This window comes from Limulus polyphemus, unplaced genomic scaffold (assembly GCF_000517525.1).
Source record: "Limulus polyphemus unplaced genomic scaffold, Limulus_polyphemus-2.1.2 Scaffold823, whole genome shotgun sequence".
Taxonomy (NCBI): domain Eukaryota; kingdom Metazoa; phylum Arthropoda; class Merostomata; order Xiphosura; family Limulidae; genus Limulus; species Limulus polyphemus.
Genome location: NW_013666433.1, coordinates 288800 through 313427, shown reverse-complemented (window position 1 = coordinate 313427; position 24628 = coordinate 288800). Strand labels below are relative to the sequence as shown.

The 24628-nt window shown below is 32.7% G+C and overlaps 1 protein-coding gene across 1 annotated transcript in view; it reads right to left on the bottom strand.

Moving 5' to 3' along the window:
* The window catches only part of LOC106460725 (F-BAR domain only protein 2-like), an 89526-nt gene extending 66714 nt beyond the window's left edge, over window positions 1-22812 (bottom strand). Inside the window, exons 1-6 of the mRNA XM_022387502.1 lie at window positions 22652-22812; window positions 16378-16469; window positions 9567-9641; window positions 4825-4966; window positions 3543-3614; window positions 2423-2500 (exon numbers count right to left, since the gene is read on the bottom strand). Coding sequence (XP_022243210.1) covers window positions 2423-2500; window positions 3543-3614; window positions 4825-4966; window positions 9567-9641; window positions 16378-16469; window positions 22652-22681 — 489 coding nt within the window. The 5' untranslated portion in view covers window positions 22682-22812. The remainder of the gene's footprint in view (window positions 1-2422; window positions 2501-3542; window positions 3615-4824; window positions 4967-9566; window positions 9642-16377; window positions 16470-22651) is intronic.
* Between the last annotated feature and the right edge of the window lie 1816 nt (window positions 22813-24628).

Here is a 24628-nt window from a genome sequence, read left to right as displayed (position 1 = left end):
GCTGAGGGATAAACTACAATATAAATATATAGTTATGACACAGCAGACTACTTCGACCAAAACCTGGTGGTATCTGGAATTGTAGCTTAGGCCCACAGTAAGAAGAGCATCATGCCATTGACACATTATTCTAATTGTGACTAGGCCATTGCCAACCAAGACCAGACCCACTGGTAGGAGGGAAGAATGCCACAGTGGGAAAAAGCAATCTGTCATATACACGTGTATATGTACATGTGAATATGGTGTAGTGCAACAATAAAAACCTGGAGGTATCTGGAATTGTACATCAGGTCTATGGTAGGAAGTGCTAAATGCCACTGTCCTACTCTCAACTGAGTGGTATGATGTATCACTCAGGAGGATAGGCCTCCATGGTCCACCACCCCAGCACTTTGGAACTGGTAATTGACAAGGATTCCCATACTCCACTAGAAGAAAGGAGGGAAAAACGCGTTGGAGAGTCTGGAGGACCGCAACACTGGAGACAGTGCAAAGGTTGACAATCCTACCAAAAGTCATGGGACACACCTCTGATTGCGGGAAAATGGGTGTGACAACAAAATAAGCAAATAGTTTGGTCTATAAAGGTGATCAGCAGTTTGCTTGGAAGTCATTTCGAACTTGTACACCAAACAATGAGTACAAGGAAAAAGCTAACAGAGTTTCAGAGGAAAAATATAGTTGGACGTCATTTGAGAAAATGTCTATATGTGCTATTGCACAACAATTAAACATCCCCAGGTCGAAAATTGGCAATGTGCTGAAGAAACTGAGTATGAACAGTAGATTCGACCTGAGAGGAAGCCAAAAGTAACTAGTTGTCTATGTATTGGTGGAAATATAGGCCTCTGACATGAAGCAGTTGAGTAAAAAAAAAGTAATTTGTCTTTCCCCTCCACTTGAAAGAATAAATAAGGCTTAGAGCAAGACTTTGCAAGTATGACATGCAAGTATTAACCAATTTCATAACATTACAAGTCCTCGATATCAATGTTTTTCTGCAAAGGTTTTATTTATTGTTCTATGTTTAAAAAACAACAAATGAAAATTAAGCATTTATGAGTAAATAGTAATAATATACACTATCCTACCAAAAGTCATGGGACACACCTCTGATTGCGGGAAAATGGGTGTGACGACAAAATAAGCAAATAGTTTGGTCTATAAAGGTGATCAGCAGTTTGCTTGGAAGTCATTTCGAATTTGTACACCAAACAATGAGTACACGGAAAAAGCTAACAGAGTTTCAGAGGGGAAGGATAGTTGGACGTCATATGAGAAAATGTCTATACGTGCTATTGCACAACAATTAAATATCCCCAGGTTGACAATTGGCAACGTGCTGAAGAAATGGAAGTATATAGGTGACAATGAACCTATGAAATGACCAGGTAGGCATAAAATACTGACTGAAAAGAGCCTTAAGAAGGCTGATTACCTCAACTTGTTGTCAGACCCTAGAGAATCTGTGTTTGGAGATGCGAGCAGCCACAGGCAATCCTAGAAGTGTTTCCACGTCATGTCAAGAACTGCATGCCACAAATTTTCCTGGAAGAGCTGCAGACCACAAGTTGTTGATAACAAAAACAAATGCACACCATCGACTGACATGGAGCAAGACACACCGAACCTGGAACGTGGATCAACGGAAATCAGTCCTGTGGACAATGAGTCATGCTACATGCTCTTCCAGTCTGATGGACATGTTTGGGTATGGAGGATGCTTGGAGAAGGTGGCAGTATCATGGTCTGGGGGTGCTTCTTGTGGTATGGACTTGGTCCACTGGTCGCAGTGCATGGATACATGAATGCTGAGTCCTACATTGATGCTCTGAACAATTCCGTGTGTCCTACATTGTGGCAATTTTATTGTACGGTCCTTTACACCTTCCAACATGATAATGCTCCATGTCACAAAGCAAGGATTGTGAACATGTGGTTTGAAAATTGGAACATTGCAATGGCCAGGACATGATATTTTTCACTTAATTATTTTGTGGTTGCTGATAACTTTTTCCCATTTACACATGCTGATGTTAAGTTCTCATTTTATATGTTTATTACTACAACTACTACTACTATCCATCTATATGTATGTATACACACACACAAACAGTATACAATCCTACAAATTGTTTTTAAAAACCGAAATTTACATATGCTAAATGACAGCAAACATGGATTTCTTTATCTCCCATTAACATAGAATCAGTTCATCACTATAGATTTAGTACAAGGAGCAATATTTAAAATTTAAACTTATTTTCCAAACAAAAATACTCAGAAATAAACACTGATCTTGAAGATAATGTTCAGCTTAGAATAAGCTTAATGCAAATCACTAAAATTTATCAGGAAAAAAAGAAAGACCTAATACACATAGCATTAGACTACAAAAACAAACTCAGATGTAACCTACTTTTTCCAGCTCTTTAGATGCACCACTTTCTCTAAGTTTCTGTACTTCAATATATCTTTTGTAACAATTTTCTTTGGCCTGAAAGAATTATCAATTGATGTAGGTAAGTTCTCATTTCCAAAAAAAATTAATATACCTGAAGTACTCTCATATTTTCATACTTGTAAGTAAATAGCTATGCATAATATTTTCATTATATTGAACTTTAGCTTGGTGTATCAAACACAATGAAGTGATGTGACCAACTAATGAATATCTGTAGTTCTAAGTATGGTAGCAATCATGACTAAGATATTATGGTAAGATTGGAAAGGCTTGTACATACATCATTCTTATTAGTTTCCAATAGAGCAATATTTCAGTTTTTTGCTTTTGTTATTGTATATTGCTGATGTTGAAATCTACTGCTCACTACCAGAGCTCTTCAGGCTGACTGTGCTGCATACCCACAAATTTTTTAGCTATCCTTACTTGATTTAGCATTATACTTGATGCAACACATTTTAATAACCTTTTCACCTAGCAAAAACTTATAACTTCACACTATTTACTACGATTTTAATTCAACAATTTTATGTAGCTATTGTATAGAAAGTGTAATTGCTGGAAATATGAAATCTTGATCATGAATGTAAAATAACTCACAAAATGCCATAATTATTTGTGCTACAAGAATACACATATACCTCATCAAAGTTAATTATATATCTATAACCTTGCAATAAAATAGACAGTTTTATAAGAATAAAGTTTCAACTCACTCAACACCCAAATGTTTCAAATACTATTACATATTATAATAAGACTAAACTTTTGAAATAACATACATTAATTTTTTTAATACTACAAATTATACAGTTTTTACTCTACATCTTACAAAGTTTATAACTAAAAATGATAAGTTTGTTTAATCATTTTACCTGAAAAATCATAGTTAAGAGAAGGAAAAAAAAATGCTTGCTAATTTTATAATTTTTATAGATTGAGACCATTTAAAAATGAGAATTTTTTCTTATGGCACTACTAACTGGATGAGAAATATACTATTTGAAATCTTGCTTAATCACCTTAAAAGACTGACAGGAATCACTTAACATAAATGATTTATCAAAGATCTTACTTTTAACACGCTGGCAGCAATATGCTGGAAGGATTGTATTACATCTACAGTCCCCAGTTGTTTGTATTTCACCTATGATACAAATAGAACAAATGTTAAAAGTTAGAAAACAGTTCTGGCACATTTCTGGCAGTGAAGATAGCTCACATTTTAATACATAATGATATAAAACTTAGAAACAAGTCACAAACCACTAATTACACAAGTTTTTTCATTGAAAATTACATATGTATTTCCATGGGTGTCTGTGAAGGAAGGGAGGGATGAGAAACATAACCTTATCTTTATTGATTCAGCATATGTATATAAATTTACAAGTTTTGTATTCATTTTACAATTTCACACTACTTTTTACACTTAATTGTCAATTCTAATAAAAGTTGCTAGGTCTGTCAGAGCTTTACTTAAAAGCTCTAGATACCTACCCTGTAGCTATATATTGAAAAACATCACTACCACAGTGGTTTCTAGGATATTAAACATGGCTCATCAAAGAGAATGATGCCATCTTGAAACCATTCTCTGAACCCTGACACAGTCATTGAGGTCACCTGCTGGTAATACTGGCAGAAGGTTAACAAAGAGACTGATGCAGTCTTGCAGACATCCTATGATACAGCATGGTTGGGATCAACCAGCTGCCAGTATCATACACAGAGAAGTATCAACATCATACGTGCTAACAGAACAACATTGTGTCATGAGTCAGGTCATATATTGTAGACTTGTAACAAGCAAGTTACTTCAGTTTTTGGAGAGACATTATACAGACAAGCTATGGATTTACCTCAATTGAAGACATCGAATCATAAGCTAAGAAACACTCAAGCTAATTCTGTAAAAAGCAATAAGCTCTTCAGTACAATGTTTTTTTGTCATGATTATGTTCAGAGGTGCATGTTAAACCTCAAATTACTCAGTGCATTCTTCTTAGGGAGCCTATTCATAATGATCAATTATTGAAATTCAAATTTTCAGTTTCAAAATGGCCTAATTTTAAACAGTTGTAGTTACTTTTGCAGTTCTTTAATAGTTACAAATTATATATAGCTACAAGTCTGCAGTATGTATTAAACTAACCTTACAAATATTAAACCCATCAAATCTGACTGTGGGAGCTTGCCTGTAATGGCAAAATGTCCAACATCCCTTGATTTTGACTTTGTCCCCCTTGGAACATTTCTGAAGGTGTTCATGTGTACTTCAGTAATTCCTCCACAAAATTTAAAAAATAAAACTTCTATTTTATGGAGATAAATAAATAGAGCTATGTTAATCCTACCTGTTTGTGTACTTTTTGTTGATCTTCACAGTAATGGCTGATATGTTTGACAAGTTCTTGTAATCTTTCAACCATAATGTCATGTAGGTGTGACAGTTTGTCTGCTGAACTCTTCAGCATTTGCCATAAGGGACCAAATGTTCTTTCGTTAAAAAACAATAAATAATTAGTCACATGTGTAGATATTATGGAAAATGTGTTTTAAATATTTCTAAAACCATTCAAATACACATTTAAATGTGTAGTTCTACCAAAGAAACTAACTAAACTTTCAAATGTTGGCTCTCTGATGGTTATGAAACTTTACTCCTCAATAAGTATTATCATAATAGTCATTCTGCAAATAAAATTACTCTGTCAGAAAATTCATAATGATATACAGAAACATGTTTCCTCTCAGGTCATATCAAATTCATAAGGTATGGATATAATTAAGAAAAAAATTATGATAAATATTCAAGCAAATAAAGATTAATTAAAACTGACTCATTTATTGTTTATCAATACAAACTTCAGACAAGTTTTAGAAGTATTACATGACCTTCACACATATTTAAAAGATCTTTTAATTCTGTGAGTTACCTAACCAAAAAAAAAAAACAAAAAAAAACTATCTTCTACAAAATAATCCTTTTCATAAAGAAGAAATACAATTTTTTTTTAGTTTTGGTGCAATATTTCCCAGGGAGATAACACATTTATTTGTTTGAATTTCAAGGACATGGGCTATAATTTTTTGTGGAAATGAAAGGCTTGAATGTGTTTACACACTAAGTTCAATCTTATATGATCTGAAGTTAACTCTTTCCCTGTGTTTCACAGATATGAGGTCTATGTGAAGGAACACAAGCAATAGTTCTATTTTTATATGTCCAAATTAGCTTGTACACTGAAAGCATTTCTGAAATAGAAAGGTTATGAATGGTTTCACTTTTAGTTCACAGAACTAAGGAACAATTGTTCACTTTTACTGGAGGAGTTGACAACTTCAAAGTTCCTGTTTGAAAACAGTCAATTATGTGTTATAAACCAAAATTTATAAATGAGAGTTATGTCTATAATCAAACACTTAATCATAAAACTTAATTTTTAAACATAAACACCACTTAATGTTAGAATACTTGACTTTAGTACATGACTTTGGATTCTAATTTACATTTTAATCTTCATTCTTTTTGTTATATCTTCATATATTTTATACTTTGATCTTATTTTTTGTTGTTACTGAATAAATATAGGAAATAGAAAGTAAATTAAAGTTCAATAGGTTACAAAAGCAGTATTCACATTAAAAAAAGACTGGTACACACAAAGTAGAAGTGGGATGATGAATGATAACTTGCTAATACTATATCATTGTAAAATACGAAAATTTGTTTTGAAATACCATTTTTTGTTGTTGTTGTATGTATTTTTAAACATTTATTTAAATATATACAATATCATTTTCAAAGATCATGGTCTTTTATAGCAGCCATTTTCCCTCTCAAGACAAGTATGCTTTACAAAACCCCATTAAGAAGAGTTAGAAATACATGCAAATGTAATAGCAATTGTCTTGACAGTTTGGGGCTAATTTGGTATTCATGAGGAAAAGGAAAGTAACATGCATGAGATATGCCATGCTAGAGTTAAATTTAAACAAATACAACAAATATGTTTATACACTTGAGGCTCCATCATCCAAGAATAACATGTGGTCATTATTGTTAAAAAAAACTAAACTAACACTAATTATCACAAGGGATCTAATTCCATGTTTGGTGGAATATAAAGACACATTTCACGTTCTTAATGGCTACAGCTGATGATCATGTTTTTTTATATCTTTGTAGTTACTACATATATATCATATATATATATATATATATATCTTGATATGCAGAATCAAAATCATCATCTTATGTACCAGGAAATATCACAATAATGTAAATTGCAATGATACTTAATATTTATCATTTTTTGAGGTTTTCAGTGTCATTCTAACCTTAACATAGAATGATATTTTGCTGCATAGTTTAGCTATAAGAATGGTAATCTGCCTAACAGTAAGTACAGTTTTACTTACATGTATAAGTCTCAAATTAGAAATCTAGACTAGAAGACAAATTTAATGAATAATGACTGATACAAGCCAATTTTGGGTAAGGTACTTCTTAAGCTTAAGTCTGCTTGGGATTATTTTATACCTGATTTATTAGTTGTGAAATAGTTAAAATATACAAATGTATTAGAAATTAAAAAAAAGAGTAGTAATAACAAGTACATATTTCATAAACTTTAAGAGAAATAAAGATTAGCTTCAGATTTCTTTAACTTCCCTTTCTGTGTTTTCTTTCTCATACACTTAGATAATTTCAAAGTTTTTAAACTGTCTTATCATGTGGATCCTGAAGCCTGGTTTGTCTCAATGGGTGTAATGAGTGAAATACAACAACAGAAAGGAATTCTTCATTATATCATGAGCAATATACTTCATTTGTACTTGTAGTGTTCTTTATATCTTATTTTTGTTATACATTTTATCGTGATGTGCAGTAATGGTAATCTTTCTAGAATGAAGATTGTGTAAATTAGTTGATTGTGCTTTTCCTTAGTTAAAATTGCCTATTCTAAAGTTTCACTTCAAAAATAATCTAAGAGATCAGGGTATTTAGAAGTTTATATGTAATTTATATTGTGAATAATCGTGAAGGATTATCGAGTGACATTACAAAAGCTAACATTAACAACAGGCCTGATGCTGTAATCAGCTGATCGTGGAAGTTATGTATGATGTCCATATGTTAATGCATTTATTGTAGTTTGTATTACTTCTAACCAAAGGGGAGTAGCTAGCTTTATTCAATAACATTGCAAAGACAAAAAGACACAAAATTATCAAGTTCAAAACAAACTGTAATTGTTTATGCTTGCAAAGACAATTTAGTTATTACTGCTTGAAAATTCAGCTGAACTATGGATGTAATGATACAAAAGTACTTGGTATTGATGCATAGTAATTTATATTGAAAGTTTCAACAAGTAGTCTAACAGTAAATTGTCTTTTAATAGCATAGCAAATACCTTACTGTAGATATTTTTTGAACTTTAATACACCTCCAGGCTTGAAATAAAAGCAAAATGCACACAACAAACATAAATACTGCTGCAAATTGCAACCTTAATAGGTTCTCTCTATTTTTACGACACCTAACCTAGTTTTAATAAGCCTATTTTATGAACACTGCAAAGTGTTCAGTTATCATGTGAAATATTTAATACAAACATTAGCTAAAGTAAAACAAAGCATTTGTGTAAAGTATGAAAACACAAAAGTGATTCTGATTTAATATAAAGTAGTACAAGAAATCTAATGCCAATTGAAAATGGTTGTAATGGTAATGGACATTGTTTTACACGTGCATGCTCTAGAAAATCAACTAGGTAACATTCATTAACTTAATTGTGAATGCAGTAAGTTATCTAGAATTTATACATTTAGATGAGTATACTGTATATATAGTTTTACTTATTTTTACCTATCATTTTTTTCACCAACTACTTGGGATATTTCGTATGTGGAAGATACCATGTGGCGGATATGTTACGAATAAACATCATTGTTTTGTTCAGATATTTCTTAAAATGAAAGTTCACAACATATCTTGTTTACATTAAAAATAATTTGATTTAGTAGAACTAAAAAGTAAAAACCATTAAATTTATTGAACACATATTTATATTGTTCACAAATATGACAATTATTTTGACAATCCACCCTGAACCAATAAACAATTTTCTATTTGATGATAACAATTATTGTAAATACTGAGTACTCACCACTACTTTCATGATTTTGCATCATTAGCTTTTTTAACCAAATGTTAAAGGACAATTGACTATAATTCCAAATTTACTAAATGTATCTACACAAGGGGTGGCAAAGCTTTTAGTAAAACATATAAGTCTGTGGTACACAAAAAAATCAAATGTGTAACAAAAGTATTTGTACTCAAGACATGTCTGCAAATTGACAACATTTGTCTGACTCAGCCTCTAACAAGTCAGATGCAAGGTGATGGTCAAAGGAAGAATAAAAATACTTTTGTCTTTGTACAGTGTGCTCTAGAGCCTCTGAAATGCATATCTACAGTTTTCTTCAGTATCTCTGTATACTGTATCTCATACTTACTCTCTTCTATCTTGAACTGTCACTAAATCACCAGTGTAAGTTAAAATGAATAGTTGATAACTGACATCCAATACATAATACCATGTTGAATGGTACTCTGTGAAAGATTGTGGCATATGCACTTTTGAAGAATCTGACTGATATGTTGTTCAAATACCAAAGTTGTTCACATAAATCTATCTATATATATATATATTGATGCCAATAGCAAGGTCAACCTTATCATTAGGCAACACCAAATTAAACTTATAATCAATCAAGTCCTTGCATAAGTGGTGCTTTTATCGAACACTTGAAATCTGATATAGAAATTTCAAAATAGAAAATAAATAAAACTTCCAGATGCAGGCACTGATGAGAAACTTTGTTTTTATCTGGTATCATATAAATCTTCCAGAATAATATGAGAGAACTCTTCAGAGAATGATACAATTTCATTAGATATATACTACAGTTGTACAAAGATATTTTTAGGCTTATAAATATATATATATATTCCATTATAACATTGTACAAAACATAATGTGAGAATAAAAATAAAACAATGAAAGTGTCATGAATTACTCACCCATGAGCTAATCCACTACCAGCATGTTTAGCAAGTCTGGATAATGTTTTTGAGTTGAAGTCTTCTATGATAGACCTACAACAATGGCTTAATTAACATTTTAATGAAAATATGTATAAAGATTCACACTAATTTGGAAGATTTTAGTATTAATATGAATATTATGTTTTGGTGGTTAGTTCTTTTTTTTCCTTTGTTTTAATCCACAAATTGTATATTTCAGTTCTTTCGTTTCATTTCAGTGTAGGTCCATGTCTCATATGTAATACTTCTTCTATTTTCTTTTTAATTCTCTCTGTCAGTCAGTGGTAAAAATAAAAAAATCATAAATGAGAATACCCATCCAAAAGGAAAATAGATCATACAAGAGAACCTCAACCATGAAGGTGTCAGAGCTTCAAAGCTGTTCCTAACCTATCTGAAGAAGGAACAAACAAATGTCTGAAAATGTTGACAAAACCTGATGTTGAAGGCAAGATGTTCAACAGTAAAACCTTCTTCATTATGACCTCTTGACAACCATATCTCACACACAGACACACCAATTTCATTTTTCAGCCCAAAATACACCATTTTGTTTGAAAGCGCTAGAATAAGCTATTCAAACAATATATTTTATGTTAAATAAGGTATATAAGATAATTGTATATCTTGAATCAAATGTTCAAGAAACTCAATTATTATGAAAAAAATACAATATACATACACATGAAGTTACAGACAAAGAGTTGTACTAAGGATTAATTATCCTTATTGACAATCTTAACTTACCCCTAATTTATGCAAGTTCTAAATTAAAATTTCAAAGAAAAAATAGTTTTCACTGATAAGAAACATCTAAGTGCATTATTAAGTGTTCAACTTATTGATTATTGTTGCTCTCATATTGTATAATATATTATCATGTGAAAACATGACTATAGTGATACATACAAATTAATATAATTTTTAAGGAAGTTATAAAGAATTAACGTTGCTTACTTCCAGCTGCCAACTCTATAATTAGAGAACATGTGTAGGATGTATGACTTTGGCTTCTTATATAATATCTCTAATGTTTGTCAATGTACTGTAATGTTTTAATTCACTGTTATATGAGTGATGAGTGATTAAATTAGTGCAAGGAATAACATTTAACACTTACTGTGTGCAACTGAATAAATTTTTTGTTTTATAAGTTTCAAAAAGTTTACATTCTTTAACTCGATTCTGGTTTTATGTCACAAACATATGATAGAAACCATTAACATTTGATACTGAGCTAAATAAAGTTTTGAATGTGTTAGTTGTACAGTAGGTTTTATTTACCTCTAGAGCCCCTGTTCAAGGGAATTATAAGTATATTTAGATATAATGCTATCCTGCTTTAACTAAAGGCATCAGTGCCACACCAGCAGCATGCTTCGCCAGCTAAGTACCCACTATGTCTTTGGTAATCTATTCAATTCCTTCAAATCCATTAGTTGACTTTTTTTAATAACAAAAAAACATAAAATTAAAAAAAAAAATCATGCTATATTCATTGAAAAATGCATGTCTGATGGAAAACTAATGTATTAATATGTTTTGTACAAAAACATCACAATTGAATTTACCTAAAGTAGCATAGACATCTGAACAACAACAACCACAGTCAAGAAAGAGAAGGAAGTACATCATAAGAGAAAGCTGGTATAAAAAACAGAAAGCCAAAAACTCAAATGGGGCACAAGTTGGAGCATACAAAACCACATTAAGGTCCCAGTCAGGTATGGCAGTTACGTGTGGAGATCAGTTAAGAAGGAAGGTTTGGAACCAGATGGAGAGGACAGAAGAAGAAAACACCAGGTGGTAATGGAAAAGGTGAAATGTAGTGGACAAAACTAATCGATAAGCAGATATGGTGAACACTGACAAACCATGGTTGAACAACAATGTGAAAAATACTGAAAGGTGGACCATACTAGGGTGGTCTTGAATAAAGAGTGGTGGATAGAACAACATTGAAAAAGTCACCATTCCTGTTGATAGACAGACAAAGTTGAAGGCTACATGAACAGAGAGCTGAGCTCGGAGAGTGATAAACTGGAGAAATCCCACACCTGAAGATAAAGAGACAACACCCTGGGTGAAAATGAGAAGTATGAGGTTGGAGCAAATGAAGGGTGAACTGGATAGAGGAGAAGGGGGGCCTGAATGCCAATTGATGAAGGTGAGGAAACTAGGGTTGGGCAGGCCAAAGAGGTGCCACCAACAAAACCTGAAAAGCAGTGTTGCATATCAAGTCAAGGAGATGAAGAAGAATATAGGAATACAGAAAAGGGTAAAATCATTCCTGGCTGAAAGCATCAATTGTCAGGGCCAAAGAATAATGAACTGGTGACCAGAAGAGTGGAAATTTAGTGTTGAAAGGAATGGCAAAGGCATCCATGAGGAATGTGCCCATCTGAGTACAAACCCAACAAAAAACCTGAGAGTGGTTCCAGGGAAGCCATAGTCCCCAAAACTGGAATAACCACATTTGCAGGGTGTAAATGAGAAGTGCAAATCCTGGCAGCTACACATTCCATTGGTTGGAGGTGAAGTGGAGAAGGCTGAGCCCAATTGAGATAAGAGGTGAAGAACACAATGAGATGTACTAAATGTTGGGTAAGCATGAGAGAAGATTTGGTAAGCTTGATGAGCCAGCTCAGTCTTCCTAAAGAGGGGTGAGAAGAAGCCAATAATCCATGTTATAATGGAACCATAGTCTCAGCCCATGAAAATGGTAAGCAAATACTTCCATTACTCAACTGAAAATGTAAGGAGTAGACATTATTCCAAAAGGAAAAGCATGGAAATGGAAGACATGATTCCATTGAATGAAATGTAAAAAACAACTGGAGGATGGACCAATCAGGATATGTAGAAAAGCATCTGACACATGGACCTTTGTCATCCACAGATCTGGTGAGAAAGATCATGGGACAAAAAGAAACCCTCCATCTTGTTCTATGAGATATTTAAAAACTGGTTGAAGGATAACAGGATGCCAATATCCAGTCTTCTGAGAGTAAAAATCTGGAATGGGGTAAATATTCTCTCTTTGGCATCTTGGCCAATAGATCTGATAACATATCCTTGGGACACTGAAGATAAAATAGGATAGGAGGGGAGAGGAAAGGAAATGAAAGAGTGGAAGAAGAAAAGTGGAGAGATAGGGCATGGTTGAAAACCAGAAGAACCTATATGTTAGCTCAAAACAGAGACCAAAGACTGGAGAATCAAGACAGATGGACACCCACTTGGCCAGACCCAACAAGACAGTTACCAACAAGATGAGCAGTAACCTTGATGTTGGGAAGAGGGAGGTTAGAAAGAAGAAGGAAAACTGGAATTGAAAGGGGAGGTGAAAATGGAGCAGGTCAAGGAATAGGAACAGAAGGGTGAGGTGAAGAAAGACAATAAGGACTGATGACAGGCTGCTTCAGTCTGTGTTTCAAGAGAATCAAAAACATTTCTGAAGTTTTCAGGGTGAAGATCATAGAGATAAAATGGAGGCAGGCAGGCCCGCCAAAAGGGGGAGGGAGCAACTGCCCAGGGGCCTGGGTGAATGAAACCTGGTTATGCAGTAAAGCCCGCAAAGCATCTTTAGGCTATATCTTCATTTAATGATAAAAACCATAGTTTTTGGCTTTTCTTTGCATATAGATGCTTGATACATTAAGAACAACTGAAATAATAATTTGAGTAATAATTAATATGTATTTGTTACTTTATAAATGTAATAGATATTTGTTATTACTTTATTAACATTTTTACACTTATACTGTGTGGTAAAAATGGCTGCTGCTATGATTTTGTCTGATTTATGAGCTCGTTGCTGTCCTAATTTAGGATCTTCTTTTTAATAAATTCTGGAAAATGTTAAAAAAGAGAGAGAGAGAGATAGTGGCCCGTGCTGGCTCTCAACATTCCTGGAGGCAGGCAAACATCAGTAAAGAGAGCATCCATACCCAACAAGTCCCAACAGCAGAAAAACCAAGTAAGAAGGGGCACAGTAAAAAGTAGTAGGGCCAAAGTGATAGAAAGGAGGATAAAACTTCTCCAAAAGCATGATGAAGTGCTACAGACATAAGATGAAGGGACGAGATGTAATGCAGGAGGATGGTGATAAAAGTTAAGATTTTCTTTACCTGAAAATGTATTTCTGATAGATACTTACCTCTGCACAAAGAGTTTCTTTTCTCTAGAGTTTGTGTGTTCTGCTAAAGAAACTTCCCACCTGATTTTGACTGAAAATTAAAAAAAATTGGAAAAAAATCACAAGTTTCAGCAAACTCAAAAACACATCAGTGTACTACAGTGCCGAGAAAAGAATGAGGATTCACGAGCACAACTGCAGAGGGAGTCATTAAGCATGGAGGAGTGTCACCCTCCTATTGGTGGAGGGTTCTGCTGCATGATGAAGTCTTCATACAGTGTTGCAAATTCATGTGTTTTCACGTGAAATCAGGTGGGAGTTTTCATAAGGGTGGTGGCTTGCAAATCTCTTTGACAGAATGCACAAATTCAAGGGAAAAGAAGCTCTCCGCTTGTGGAGGTGAGTATTCATTTCAGAAGGATAAAGGCACGAAAATTGGGCATTAGAGAGTAAAATACAAGAGGTTTGCCCCCCAAGCAGGTAAAACAAGATTCTGAAGAATCTAAAGGGAAAGGAGGAAATACAAAGTAATCCTGAGATTAGGTCTCATGTAGTAAATAACAAACAGATCAAAGGACAAAGTGAAAGAACAAAACATACAAGAGAAATCATGTTTAAAAAAAGATTATAAAGTTGAGGACTTTCTTTGAAGTAATAAACCAGGGCCAAATGAAAACCCTGATGGGGAATTAGCTGGTCAAAATCATCATCGTCCTGATCATGGTCACACTGAGGAGATTGAACATCAGCTGAAAGAATAGGAGAAGGAGGCCCAGTGTGCATGAGAGACTCCACAACAAATTGAGCTGTGGCTGCAATGTCCTCAAGGGACAACTGACCCCCAGTAGCCACAGCTTCCATGTTAGTAAAATTGTCATAGTCATGGGACAAAGCAGAAGTTACCATTACTTGAGAATTTTTTTTTCAATACTGTAGTAACGAAAGGAATAATTAAACCAAAATTTAACTAAATTTCTTTAATTGTCCCAAATCTCATGGAATTGAAGTATCATAAAAGAAAAAAAAAATGTCTGTTCAAGACAAGGCCGAGGATAAGAATAAAACTATTTTGAACTGGAGTGCTTAAGGGGAGTTGCTGTGCAAGGACATTGTGTTGTTGGTAAAAGACTATTGTCACATGATGATGTCATCATGCACTAGGGTAGTTCATGTTACACACATAATGTTTTAGGTGGGAGTTACCTCAAGCCTAGTAGCATGCAAATCTCATAGACAGACATGCAAGGAATGAAGCTATTCTTTGTGAAGAGGTAATGTATTGTCTTGGAAATTATCTGTTCCCTTAACAAGCTTAAAGACCTTAATCAGATCAACTCTAATTCTTGTTTTTACAAGAGAAAGCAGTTTTCAACATCTTACCCTGACCTCGTATGACACCTTTTCCAACTCTGCTCTCTTTCTAACAATTCAATGTTCTTCCTAAAGTAAGAAGCCCAAGACTGAACACAATACTTCAAATGTGGCCTAACCAGTGGCATATACAATAAAATTATAACTTCTTTAGACTTGTACTCAGTATTTCTGTAGATATGAACTAAAATCATATTTGCTCTAATACTATCAACAGCACACTGAATGACTTAAGAGACTAATCAACCAAACAATCAAGACCAATTTTCTTCCATAAAACTGTTTTGATATTTCTAGGCACATGGGATAATATTTTCAAAATGAAGGGGAAAAGACGATTTACAATAATTTGCTGCTCCTTTGCTAATGCTGAGAGACTGGCTAATCAGAGAAGATGATAGCAACATGACATCCACTGAAAGTGAGGGTATATATATTCTGAAATAAATTATCCTAAAATTCACGGAGTTTCTAGATATAACAGTAGTTGATGAAATTTCTATCTTTATAAGTGAAAACACTCAAGCATATTATGTAACCTTCCATATCTACACATGAATATAAATTGGCAACAATACAAGACACTGAGTTTTGCACATTAATTAAAATAAAATGTTAATATATATTTTTCAAAGTACGGTAAGTCATTAAATAAAGCCAGGACCTCATTAAATTCTTTCTTCAAATAAGCTAAAATGCATTTCAAAAACCAAAGTCGGCTATTTATTACACCTAGTAAGAGTGATTCAGATGTTGGAAGGACCTAACATGAACCACTAGACTTAATTATGCGTGTTATGAAAATCTTACACAGTCATTGTAAAGTGAATATATTTTGAAACAAAAATTAGCTCTTAAAAGAAAAAGCTATCCTTACTTTTCTACTCTCTCTATCACTCTTTTTTTTTTCTTTTCTAAATATAAGCAGAACCTATTTTTCCATTCAGTTTTACTTATGGTCACAAAAGATGGCTGTTAGTATGAATTTGAAAACTGGTGATTGTAAGGCCAATGTTCTACCAAGAAAGATGACAAAATACATGTTTATTCCAGAAAATTTAACTAGCCATAACAATTGTTATATTATTTTCTGAAAGTTTTAAATGTTATTCTCTTTGTATCTTTTTTGTATTTAAGAATCTGATTAACCTTCTAAGGAAATATGTAATCCTGAAATACAAATATTTTCTTTGTAGAAAAGTGGCCCATAGATAAGAAATCTATTAAACAGTTTAGAAATAATATTGCTATCAGGGAATGTAATGCAACCTTCTTTACCTTTCTTTAACAAATTCTGCTAACTCTTGACAATCTGAGGTGCCATTTTTCATGTTGTTGTATAAGACTTCAAAACCATCATTCTTCTCACCCTTCAAGGGAAACAAACATTATACCCTTTAGTGGACTCCTTAACATGTATCTGTAGATTGTTACAAAACTACTTTACAGGTCAACATGCTTGCAATCCAAAGAAAAAAAGTTTTTTGATTCCCACAAAACTTATGTTTTCTAATCTCTGAAGTTGTAAAACTTGTATGAAAACTAGAAGTATTTCCATGTTAACAAGCCAACTGACTAAGGATACTTTTCAGTACAGTACACAATAATTTCACAATAGTAAGTTAGCAAAAGAAATTTTATTGTCCATGCAAATACATTAAGTACATGTAATATTTTGTAATAAATTGAATTTAGATATAATTCTCTGTTTATATATTTTGTCAAATATAAATTTTACATCTCTAGTCTATAATGAATTTACCAACTATGATACTTATAACAAAAAAGATGACATAAAATAAAGAACACCACAAATGTATTATACTGTTCAATTTGACAGTCTACAATTATTGTAAATTTTTTTAAAAATCCTTGTAACTAAACGCCAATTCTTTGGCAGAATTAAATATTTTTTTACTATCTAACTTTTAAAACCAATTTCTCATATACTACATCATCTCGAAAATAGTTATAACAGTATTTAGGTTTTTACAATGGATTTTTGAAATCCATTTTAAATATTTACCTGTTCTGCTTCAGTTGTGTAAAAAATATAAACTGAGAAACAAACAAAAACTATAATACACATAATTATGTATTATATTAAATTATTATGTATTTATTATAATAAACTACTACTGAAAATAGTAATGCTTGGAGACAGCTTGAATGGGTAATGAAGAAAAACTTTAATATAAATTTAACATAACAGTAAATGTACAACGTTTTGACAAGGTTTTGTTATATTAAGCAATAATTCTCAAATTGTAACAAACACTCATAAATGACTTGCATGTTGTTTGAGAAGATTATGAGTGTTGTGGGGAGAGGGAAGTAGGCATGGTTACTGATAAACCTCTAAAACTTAAGTGTTTAGCTGAGATGATAAAAAAACAGAGTTTTTAGATAGGCTTATAAAAATTATGAATTTAAGAACAAGAAAGTTTTATTATCTTGTGTAAAACTAGGAAGTCCTCATTTTGAGTAGTGTGCACAAAATTTAAAGAACTTTCAAAGGAAAGTTCAACAATTATCAAACAGTTTAATATTGATATCTGTAAAGAAAACAATTTGAGTCTTTATTAGAACTTAACATTAACATTTGGTGAGTACTTTTGCATGATTTTTGTTTTAAATTAATAGAAGATATCAATGAAAGCATAAAAAAATCATATAAAAAATTAGTATGTTATAAAACAAATGCATTAATGCACTGATTTCTAATCCTATCCTGAGACTCCCACCTTTGAGAAAGTTTAAACCTATCCTTTATTTTCAGTAAATCATCAATTCCCTTCTTAAACTCCACTAAAGTGCTGGCTTCCACTACTGCCTACAGCAACTCAATTCATAAGTGAATCATTTTATGTTAGAAAAATAAAACAGTCTTACTTGGAGTCTAGCCTGTCTTTTCCAAATCTTAAGCTTCCATCCTGTTGTTCTGTTATCTTCAGAATACAGCATAAACAAATTAAGTCTTTATCCTATCAATTCCCTGGATAATCTTGTAAATTTCAATAAGATTACTTCTTACCTTTCTTTTCTCATAAGAAAATAAAGTTGGAGATCTTAACCTATCCCTAAAAGATAAACCTCCCATTCTCACGTTCATCCTACTACCCCTCCTTTAATCTCTTTCCAACAAGTCAACATCATTTCTTAGATAAGGAGACTAAAAAATGTACACAGTTTTGAAACTGAGATCTAACTAATGATTTGTATAAGAGAGAGAGAATTATCTTTTTTAAGTTGTAAAAAATATGTATTTGAATAAATTCTAAATTCTATTAGCTTTACTACTAGCAACACAATGCTGCCTCGGTATTACAAAAGTTACTGAAAACTGTGAAAGGGAAAAAACTAGATGACATTGGTAAGGGAAAAGATGCGGGTATAGCTATTACAAGACCTCTAAGACCTTTTAAACAAGCACTTTGTAATCAACCAAGGGAAATGAATAATCATAATTAAGTTTAATCAAACATATACTTAGCTACAGCAAAAACTAAGTATTTTGAAAATTCTTCAAGTAGCATAAAACTTTAAAGTCAAACAACGTTAAGACCAAAATACTGTTAATTAATTTAATAAAATAAAACTTTAAAAACCATTAGAAAAGAAATAAGAATAAAACTAGAAAGTATATTCAGATAATATAGTACTATTGTGTTAACAAGGTTTAACTCCTCCATGGCAACTGCTGTAATGTTTTTTAAAAGTTAGCTGTATAACACTAAAACCAAATTATCAGTATTTTGTACATGAAAGAAAAGATACCTCCATTATAATAATATGGCATCTTAGATTAATCAATGTTGACCATATAGTCTCAGGAATGTCGAGAGCCACCATGGGCCCTGGGGCAAACATCCTTGCTAGGCCCCCTTTCTCTCTCTCTCTTTTTAACATTTTCCAGAATTTATTAAAAGGAAGATCCTAAATTAGGACAGCAACGAGCTCATAAATCAGACAAAATCATAGCAGCAGCCATTTTTACCACACAGTATAAGCGTAAAAATGTTAATAAAGTAACAACAAATATCTATTAAATATATGAAGTAACAAATACATATTCATTATTACTCAAATTATTATTTCAGTCGTTCTTAGTGTATCAAGCGTCTATATGCAAAGAAAAGCCAAAAACTATGTTTTTTACATTAAATGAAGATATAGCCTAAAGATGCTTTGCGAGCTTAATGGCATAACTAGGTTTCATTCACCCGGGCCCCTGTTTTATTGTGGTGACAACACAATTTAAATTTAACTGGCTAATTCACTCCAATGAGTTTTGAATATATCCATTCAGATCTTTTTTTTTTTAAAGGATGCTTGGAGCAGTGGAATATTTTTCATGTTGCATTACATAAAAAAACACTTGGTATTTTAAACCAGTAGATTGCAGAATTCTGCATGAACATGTTTAATAAAAACAAAATCCTAAATATTAACCATAAAAACACTTTCTCACATCACTTTTTGAAGTAGATCCTCTTCCTAAATAGCTTGATAGGTAACTAAATGTACTGTGTACAACAAATAAATGTGTAAGGAAACAGGTAATTATTGATAATATGTAGTCTAAATATATTACAGCAAGTAAAACTGCATAAGTGAAATGGGAGCAAGAACATAAATAAAACAAAGACTGTTGGAAATCGAGATGGAATATAAAGCGCTCTGCCAAATTAATTTCTAAAGCAAGTGATTTAAGAAAATTAAAGTAACTTTTATATAGGTACAGTACAGAAATCAACTTGCACAAAAAAGAAATATGACAAGACTGTATGTAAATATTAGTGAAAGATGAACAAAAAAAGAAAGAAATATTAGTCTTTTTGTTTTGCCATCTTTCATGCACAAAAAAGTATATGTTCTCAATTTTGGCACATATATTTGGACTGAATTACATTTTCTTGAAGTAAAAATTATCATTAATCATTAACTGATTGTGTTTGTTGTCTTCTTATGAAGACCCTTTGGTCATAATGTTACTTTTATTGCTCTTCAAATAAATATTATTTGGGCCTATTTTAGTGTGCAATTATCGTCATTCTTTCTTGTGTTATTATTTTTTAAGTTTACATCTTTCTAATAAAGACTGGATGAGCACAGCAATTTTTACTGTTGTTCAATGTTTAATAAAAGCATTTTGTAAGATGGTGAGTGGTCAAATTGATTTTAATACCATTTTGCCCCTTCAAAAAGAAATTGATAATTTTAAATTGTATACCCCTGAAGTAATCAACTAATCAAAATTAACTGGTGTTTCCAATTGTTTCAAAAATTGAATAATCAAAATTATGATTAAATCGATTGTCACAAGGATAATCAACTAATTGAAATTAATTGTCCTGACTATTTCCGTTTTCAATTATTCCAACAACTGATTAATCAAAATTATGATGATATTGACTGTCATGAAAATAACCAACTAACCAAAATTGTGGTTCCTGATTACTCCTACAATCCAAGTAATCAAAATACTGCCATTATATTTGTACTACCTGTCCTTTTCCCACTGGAGTGTCAAAACCAAATTTTAACATTATAGATTTATTTTTCACTTCAAGTTTGTTCAGTATTGGGCCAGCATGGCTTGGTGATTTGAGAGACTCGGATTTGATTCCTGTTGTCACCAAACATGCTTGTCCTGGCATCAGCCACTGCCAACTCTTAGGCAACCTTTCTTTTCTTTTCACTTGTGGTTTGGAGAACACTGTACTAATCAATTAATAGACCTGTCAATTAGTTGTTCAGCAAATACAACTAATTGCCCGATTTTTATATAAATCAGAAACTTACATTAAATTAACACTGAAACTTCACTTTATTGTAAACATTTTTTTTTTACAAATACATACAATTATATAAAACATTGTTCAAAATGTAAAGAACATTTTATATAATGAATCTGATATATGAATGTCTGCAAGTCACTATAATGATGGAAGCATTTAATATTTTTTTTTATGTGCAATATATTTGTTTTGTTTTTCATGAAGCACTATAAAGCAAAATTAGTTATGAAAAAAAAAAAAAACGTTTTAAGGTGTCCGTCTCACAGGGTTTTTTATATGGATAAGTTTAGATCTTTTAACTTATTTTCTCTTGAGAAGAAAAGACAAGACGTGATCCTAATGAAGTTTACAAGATTATTGAAGGGATCTATAGGATAAAACCCTCGATTTTCGACTTCTTTGTACTGTATTCTGAAGCTAACACAACACAAACTTAAGATTTGAAGCATACAGACTAAGTTCCAGTTATGGTAGTTTTGCTTTTCTGACAGAGATACTGATTTATAGAATGTGCTGCTGTAAGCAGTAGTGGAAGTCAGCATTTTATTGGATCTTATGAAGGGAATATATGATTTCCTTAAAAATAGAGGGTGGTTTTAAATTTTTACTTTTTATCAAGGTGGGTGTACATGAAAATCCTTATTGTCCATGTGTTAGTACATGAAAACTAGCTAAAGACCAAATGGTGAGCAAAAGCACCATTTACTATATCATCTATGAATGTGGAATCCAATACTTTGGAGAAAGATCAATAAAAGTTGGAAATCAGAAGCATAATACATACACAATACTTTGTAGCACCAATCTATTTGCAACAGCCCATTATGCCAAACAAGATGATCATATAATACAGTGGAATAATACTAAACTAATGGGATATTAATCACACACGAGAAAAACAGAAATTAAAAAAATCCTTCTATATCCACCTAACACAGTCATCCTAAAAGGTCAGTATAAGACCCAGTGAAACCTAGAAACTTCCTCTTAAAAGCATTCAAACAAGTTAGTTGAGTCAATTCCTAATGGGGGAGAAGCCCCAGATAAGTGGAATGTACACCAATCCTTCCAGTAGTGTAGGATATTCTGTTTGCCAGGTGGAGCAAATTTCAATGAACCTGAAATTACCAAATCACTTACAAGTTACACATGAATGGTACAATAACTAAATAACAAGTGATACTACTATATTGCCTTTTTAAAAAAAATTATGAGGAATGAACAAATTTAGAATCTAATTGGAAATTCTTTGCTTTCATCCCATATAAATTCCTCTATTTAAAGTTACTTAAAGAGTGACCACTTATGCTCCCTCCCTCTAGTTGGCTTTGCACAATTCTAGGGGGAGCAATCACTTCACTGATTCCTCCACTACTAAGCCCTATTATTAAGATCCAGTATCGAATCCCTATCACTACTACAACTAGTACTAGTGGCATTACCGCGAAAGAAACACTTACAAACAGTCCTTCTCATATTCACGGCTGGCTTCCCCGAACTTCGAAGATGGAAACAGATTAGGTACTCAAAATGTCAAATGTAGGATATAATTAGAAATAGTTAATACAGACACTTCAGTGATCGTATAGGCTACTACTAACCATAACAACGACAGTAACTTATGTTTATTAAAACTTTAATGTTTAAAAAATTGGGTGTCATAATTAGGCCTATAGTGTACTATAACTTATATTTTAAGTTATAACTTATAAGGCTATACATACTAAGGGCGATGTTAATTGGATACTTACCCAAAAATAGTCTATAAAATGTGTAGTCATTATTCAAATTATGGGTATTTCAATGTTTCTAAGAATAGAAAATGAATCTGACAGAGCGATGAATTTCGTTGCTTGAAATAACTTCCACTTTCAGTTTACTTCATTCTTCCATCATGTAACATCCGCATGTAAACAAATTGAACGCTACCTGTATTTAGATTTTATAATCTACAAAATTACTAATAAATAAAATATCAAGCAATAATAAACAAAAATACTAAGAAGCATCACATGAGAGAAACATCAAAGGAAAGTAGCATTGTTTGTATCCTTTCAATTACAATATCGTTTCAAACAATATATTTCAGCAGTGACTGTAGTGGTTAACAATATGTGGTCTTTGTAAGCTTCAGTGAGCTCATTACGAAAATGTACTTGAAATTTTTTTCTACCACACCAGGTTCCTGAAAAAAATGTAAATTTGTTAAAAAGTATTTGATTAAAATGTATTGTTTCAACTAATGCCGGGAGGGAAGCGTCAACAAAGCAACAAATATGAAGCACTTTCATGTATTTTCTGTAAATTTGTGGAGCATTCTAGATCGCTTTGTTGTTCTATTGTTGTTAGTTCTGGAAATTTTTGGAATGTATTTGAGACTATATAAATAGCATGAAACGCGTTCTGGAGAGTACAGTTCAGAAAATGAGTTCTGAGTGAAAGTGCTGTAGACTATTAAGCAGTGAAATTTAAAAGAGTATCGAATTATTAGGAGTATAATAATGAACTCTGTATTGAAGATTAGTTTAGCTCTCTCTCTCTAGGTATCGTGCCCATCTAGGACGTTGGGGACCATGGTCTTCCACTGATCCCGGTCTCTCGTTGGTCTTATCATTTCTAAAATGGCAATTCCTAGTTTCTTGGCAATTGTTGATGGCAGCATTTGTTTTTATCTTCCTTTACTTCTCTTTCATGTTGAAAGAGGCTCCATTCACGCTGTTATCGAGAAACTTTTTTCTGTGTCTGACCATGTTTATTCTTGGCATTTTACAATAGTGGTTTACCGTTGCCTTTTGTCGAGTGAGTTTAATAGATGTCACCTCCTCTCTTCTCAGAAGATTCTCCACTTGCATGCAACCATTGTCTTCTGAGGTCGTAGCTCATCCAACTTTTTCATCGGTTTCTCGGTAGGTCCGCCGTTGACCTTCATTCGTGACCCCGAATACGGGACTCTCCTAGGTACTACTCAGGCCCTCCGACAGGGGGAGTGCAAAGTGGGCAACTGTCCAGGGGCCCCGCGAGTGAAACCTAGTTATGCCATTAAGCCCGCAATGCATCTTTAGGCTATATCTTAATTTAATGACAAAAAACATAGTTTTTGGCTTTTCTTTGCATATAGACGCTTGATATATTAAGAACGACTGAAATAATAATTTGAGTAATAATTAATATGTATTTGTTAATTTATAGATTTAATAGATATTTGTTGTTACTTTATTAAAGTTTTTACGCTTATACTGTAAGGTAAAAATGGCTGCTGCTATGATTTTGTCTGGTTTAGGAGCTCATTGCTGTCCTAATTTAGGATTTTATTTTTAATAAGTTCTTGAAAATGTTAAAAAAGAGAGAGAGAGAGAAAGGGGCCCGGCGAGGATGTTTGCCCCGGGCCCGTGCTGGCTCTTTACATTCCTGGTACTGCCAGTCGGGTCAGCTGGACCTAGGGCAATTCGCAAAGGGAAGGGTCGACCACATCCTTAGGCAGTCCATTGGACCTGCTACCATGTACTCATTCAAAGGAATAATTACAAGCCTCTATTTTAGTTTAGCACCGACTCTATTAAGAGCAGTGTATATCGGTGCAATTTTATGCGAAAATCCACATAGAAGAGAAATGTGACTGCCATCGCTCCAAGAAAAGAAAACCTAGAAACCTGAAATTTTACACCCATACTAAGTGGACCCTATGGATGTGCAACTGGGTATTATTACTTATCCATGTGCGTGCGCGT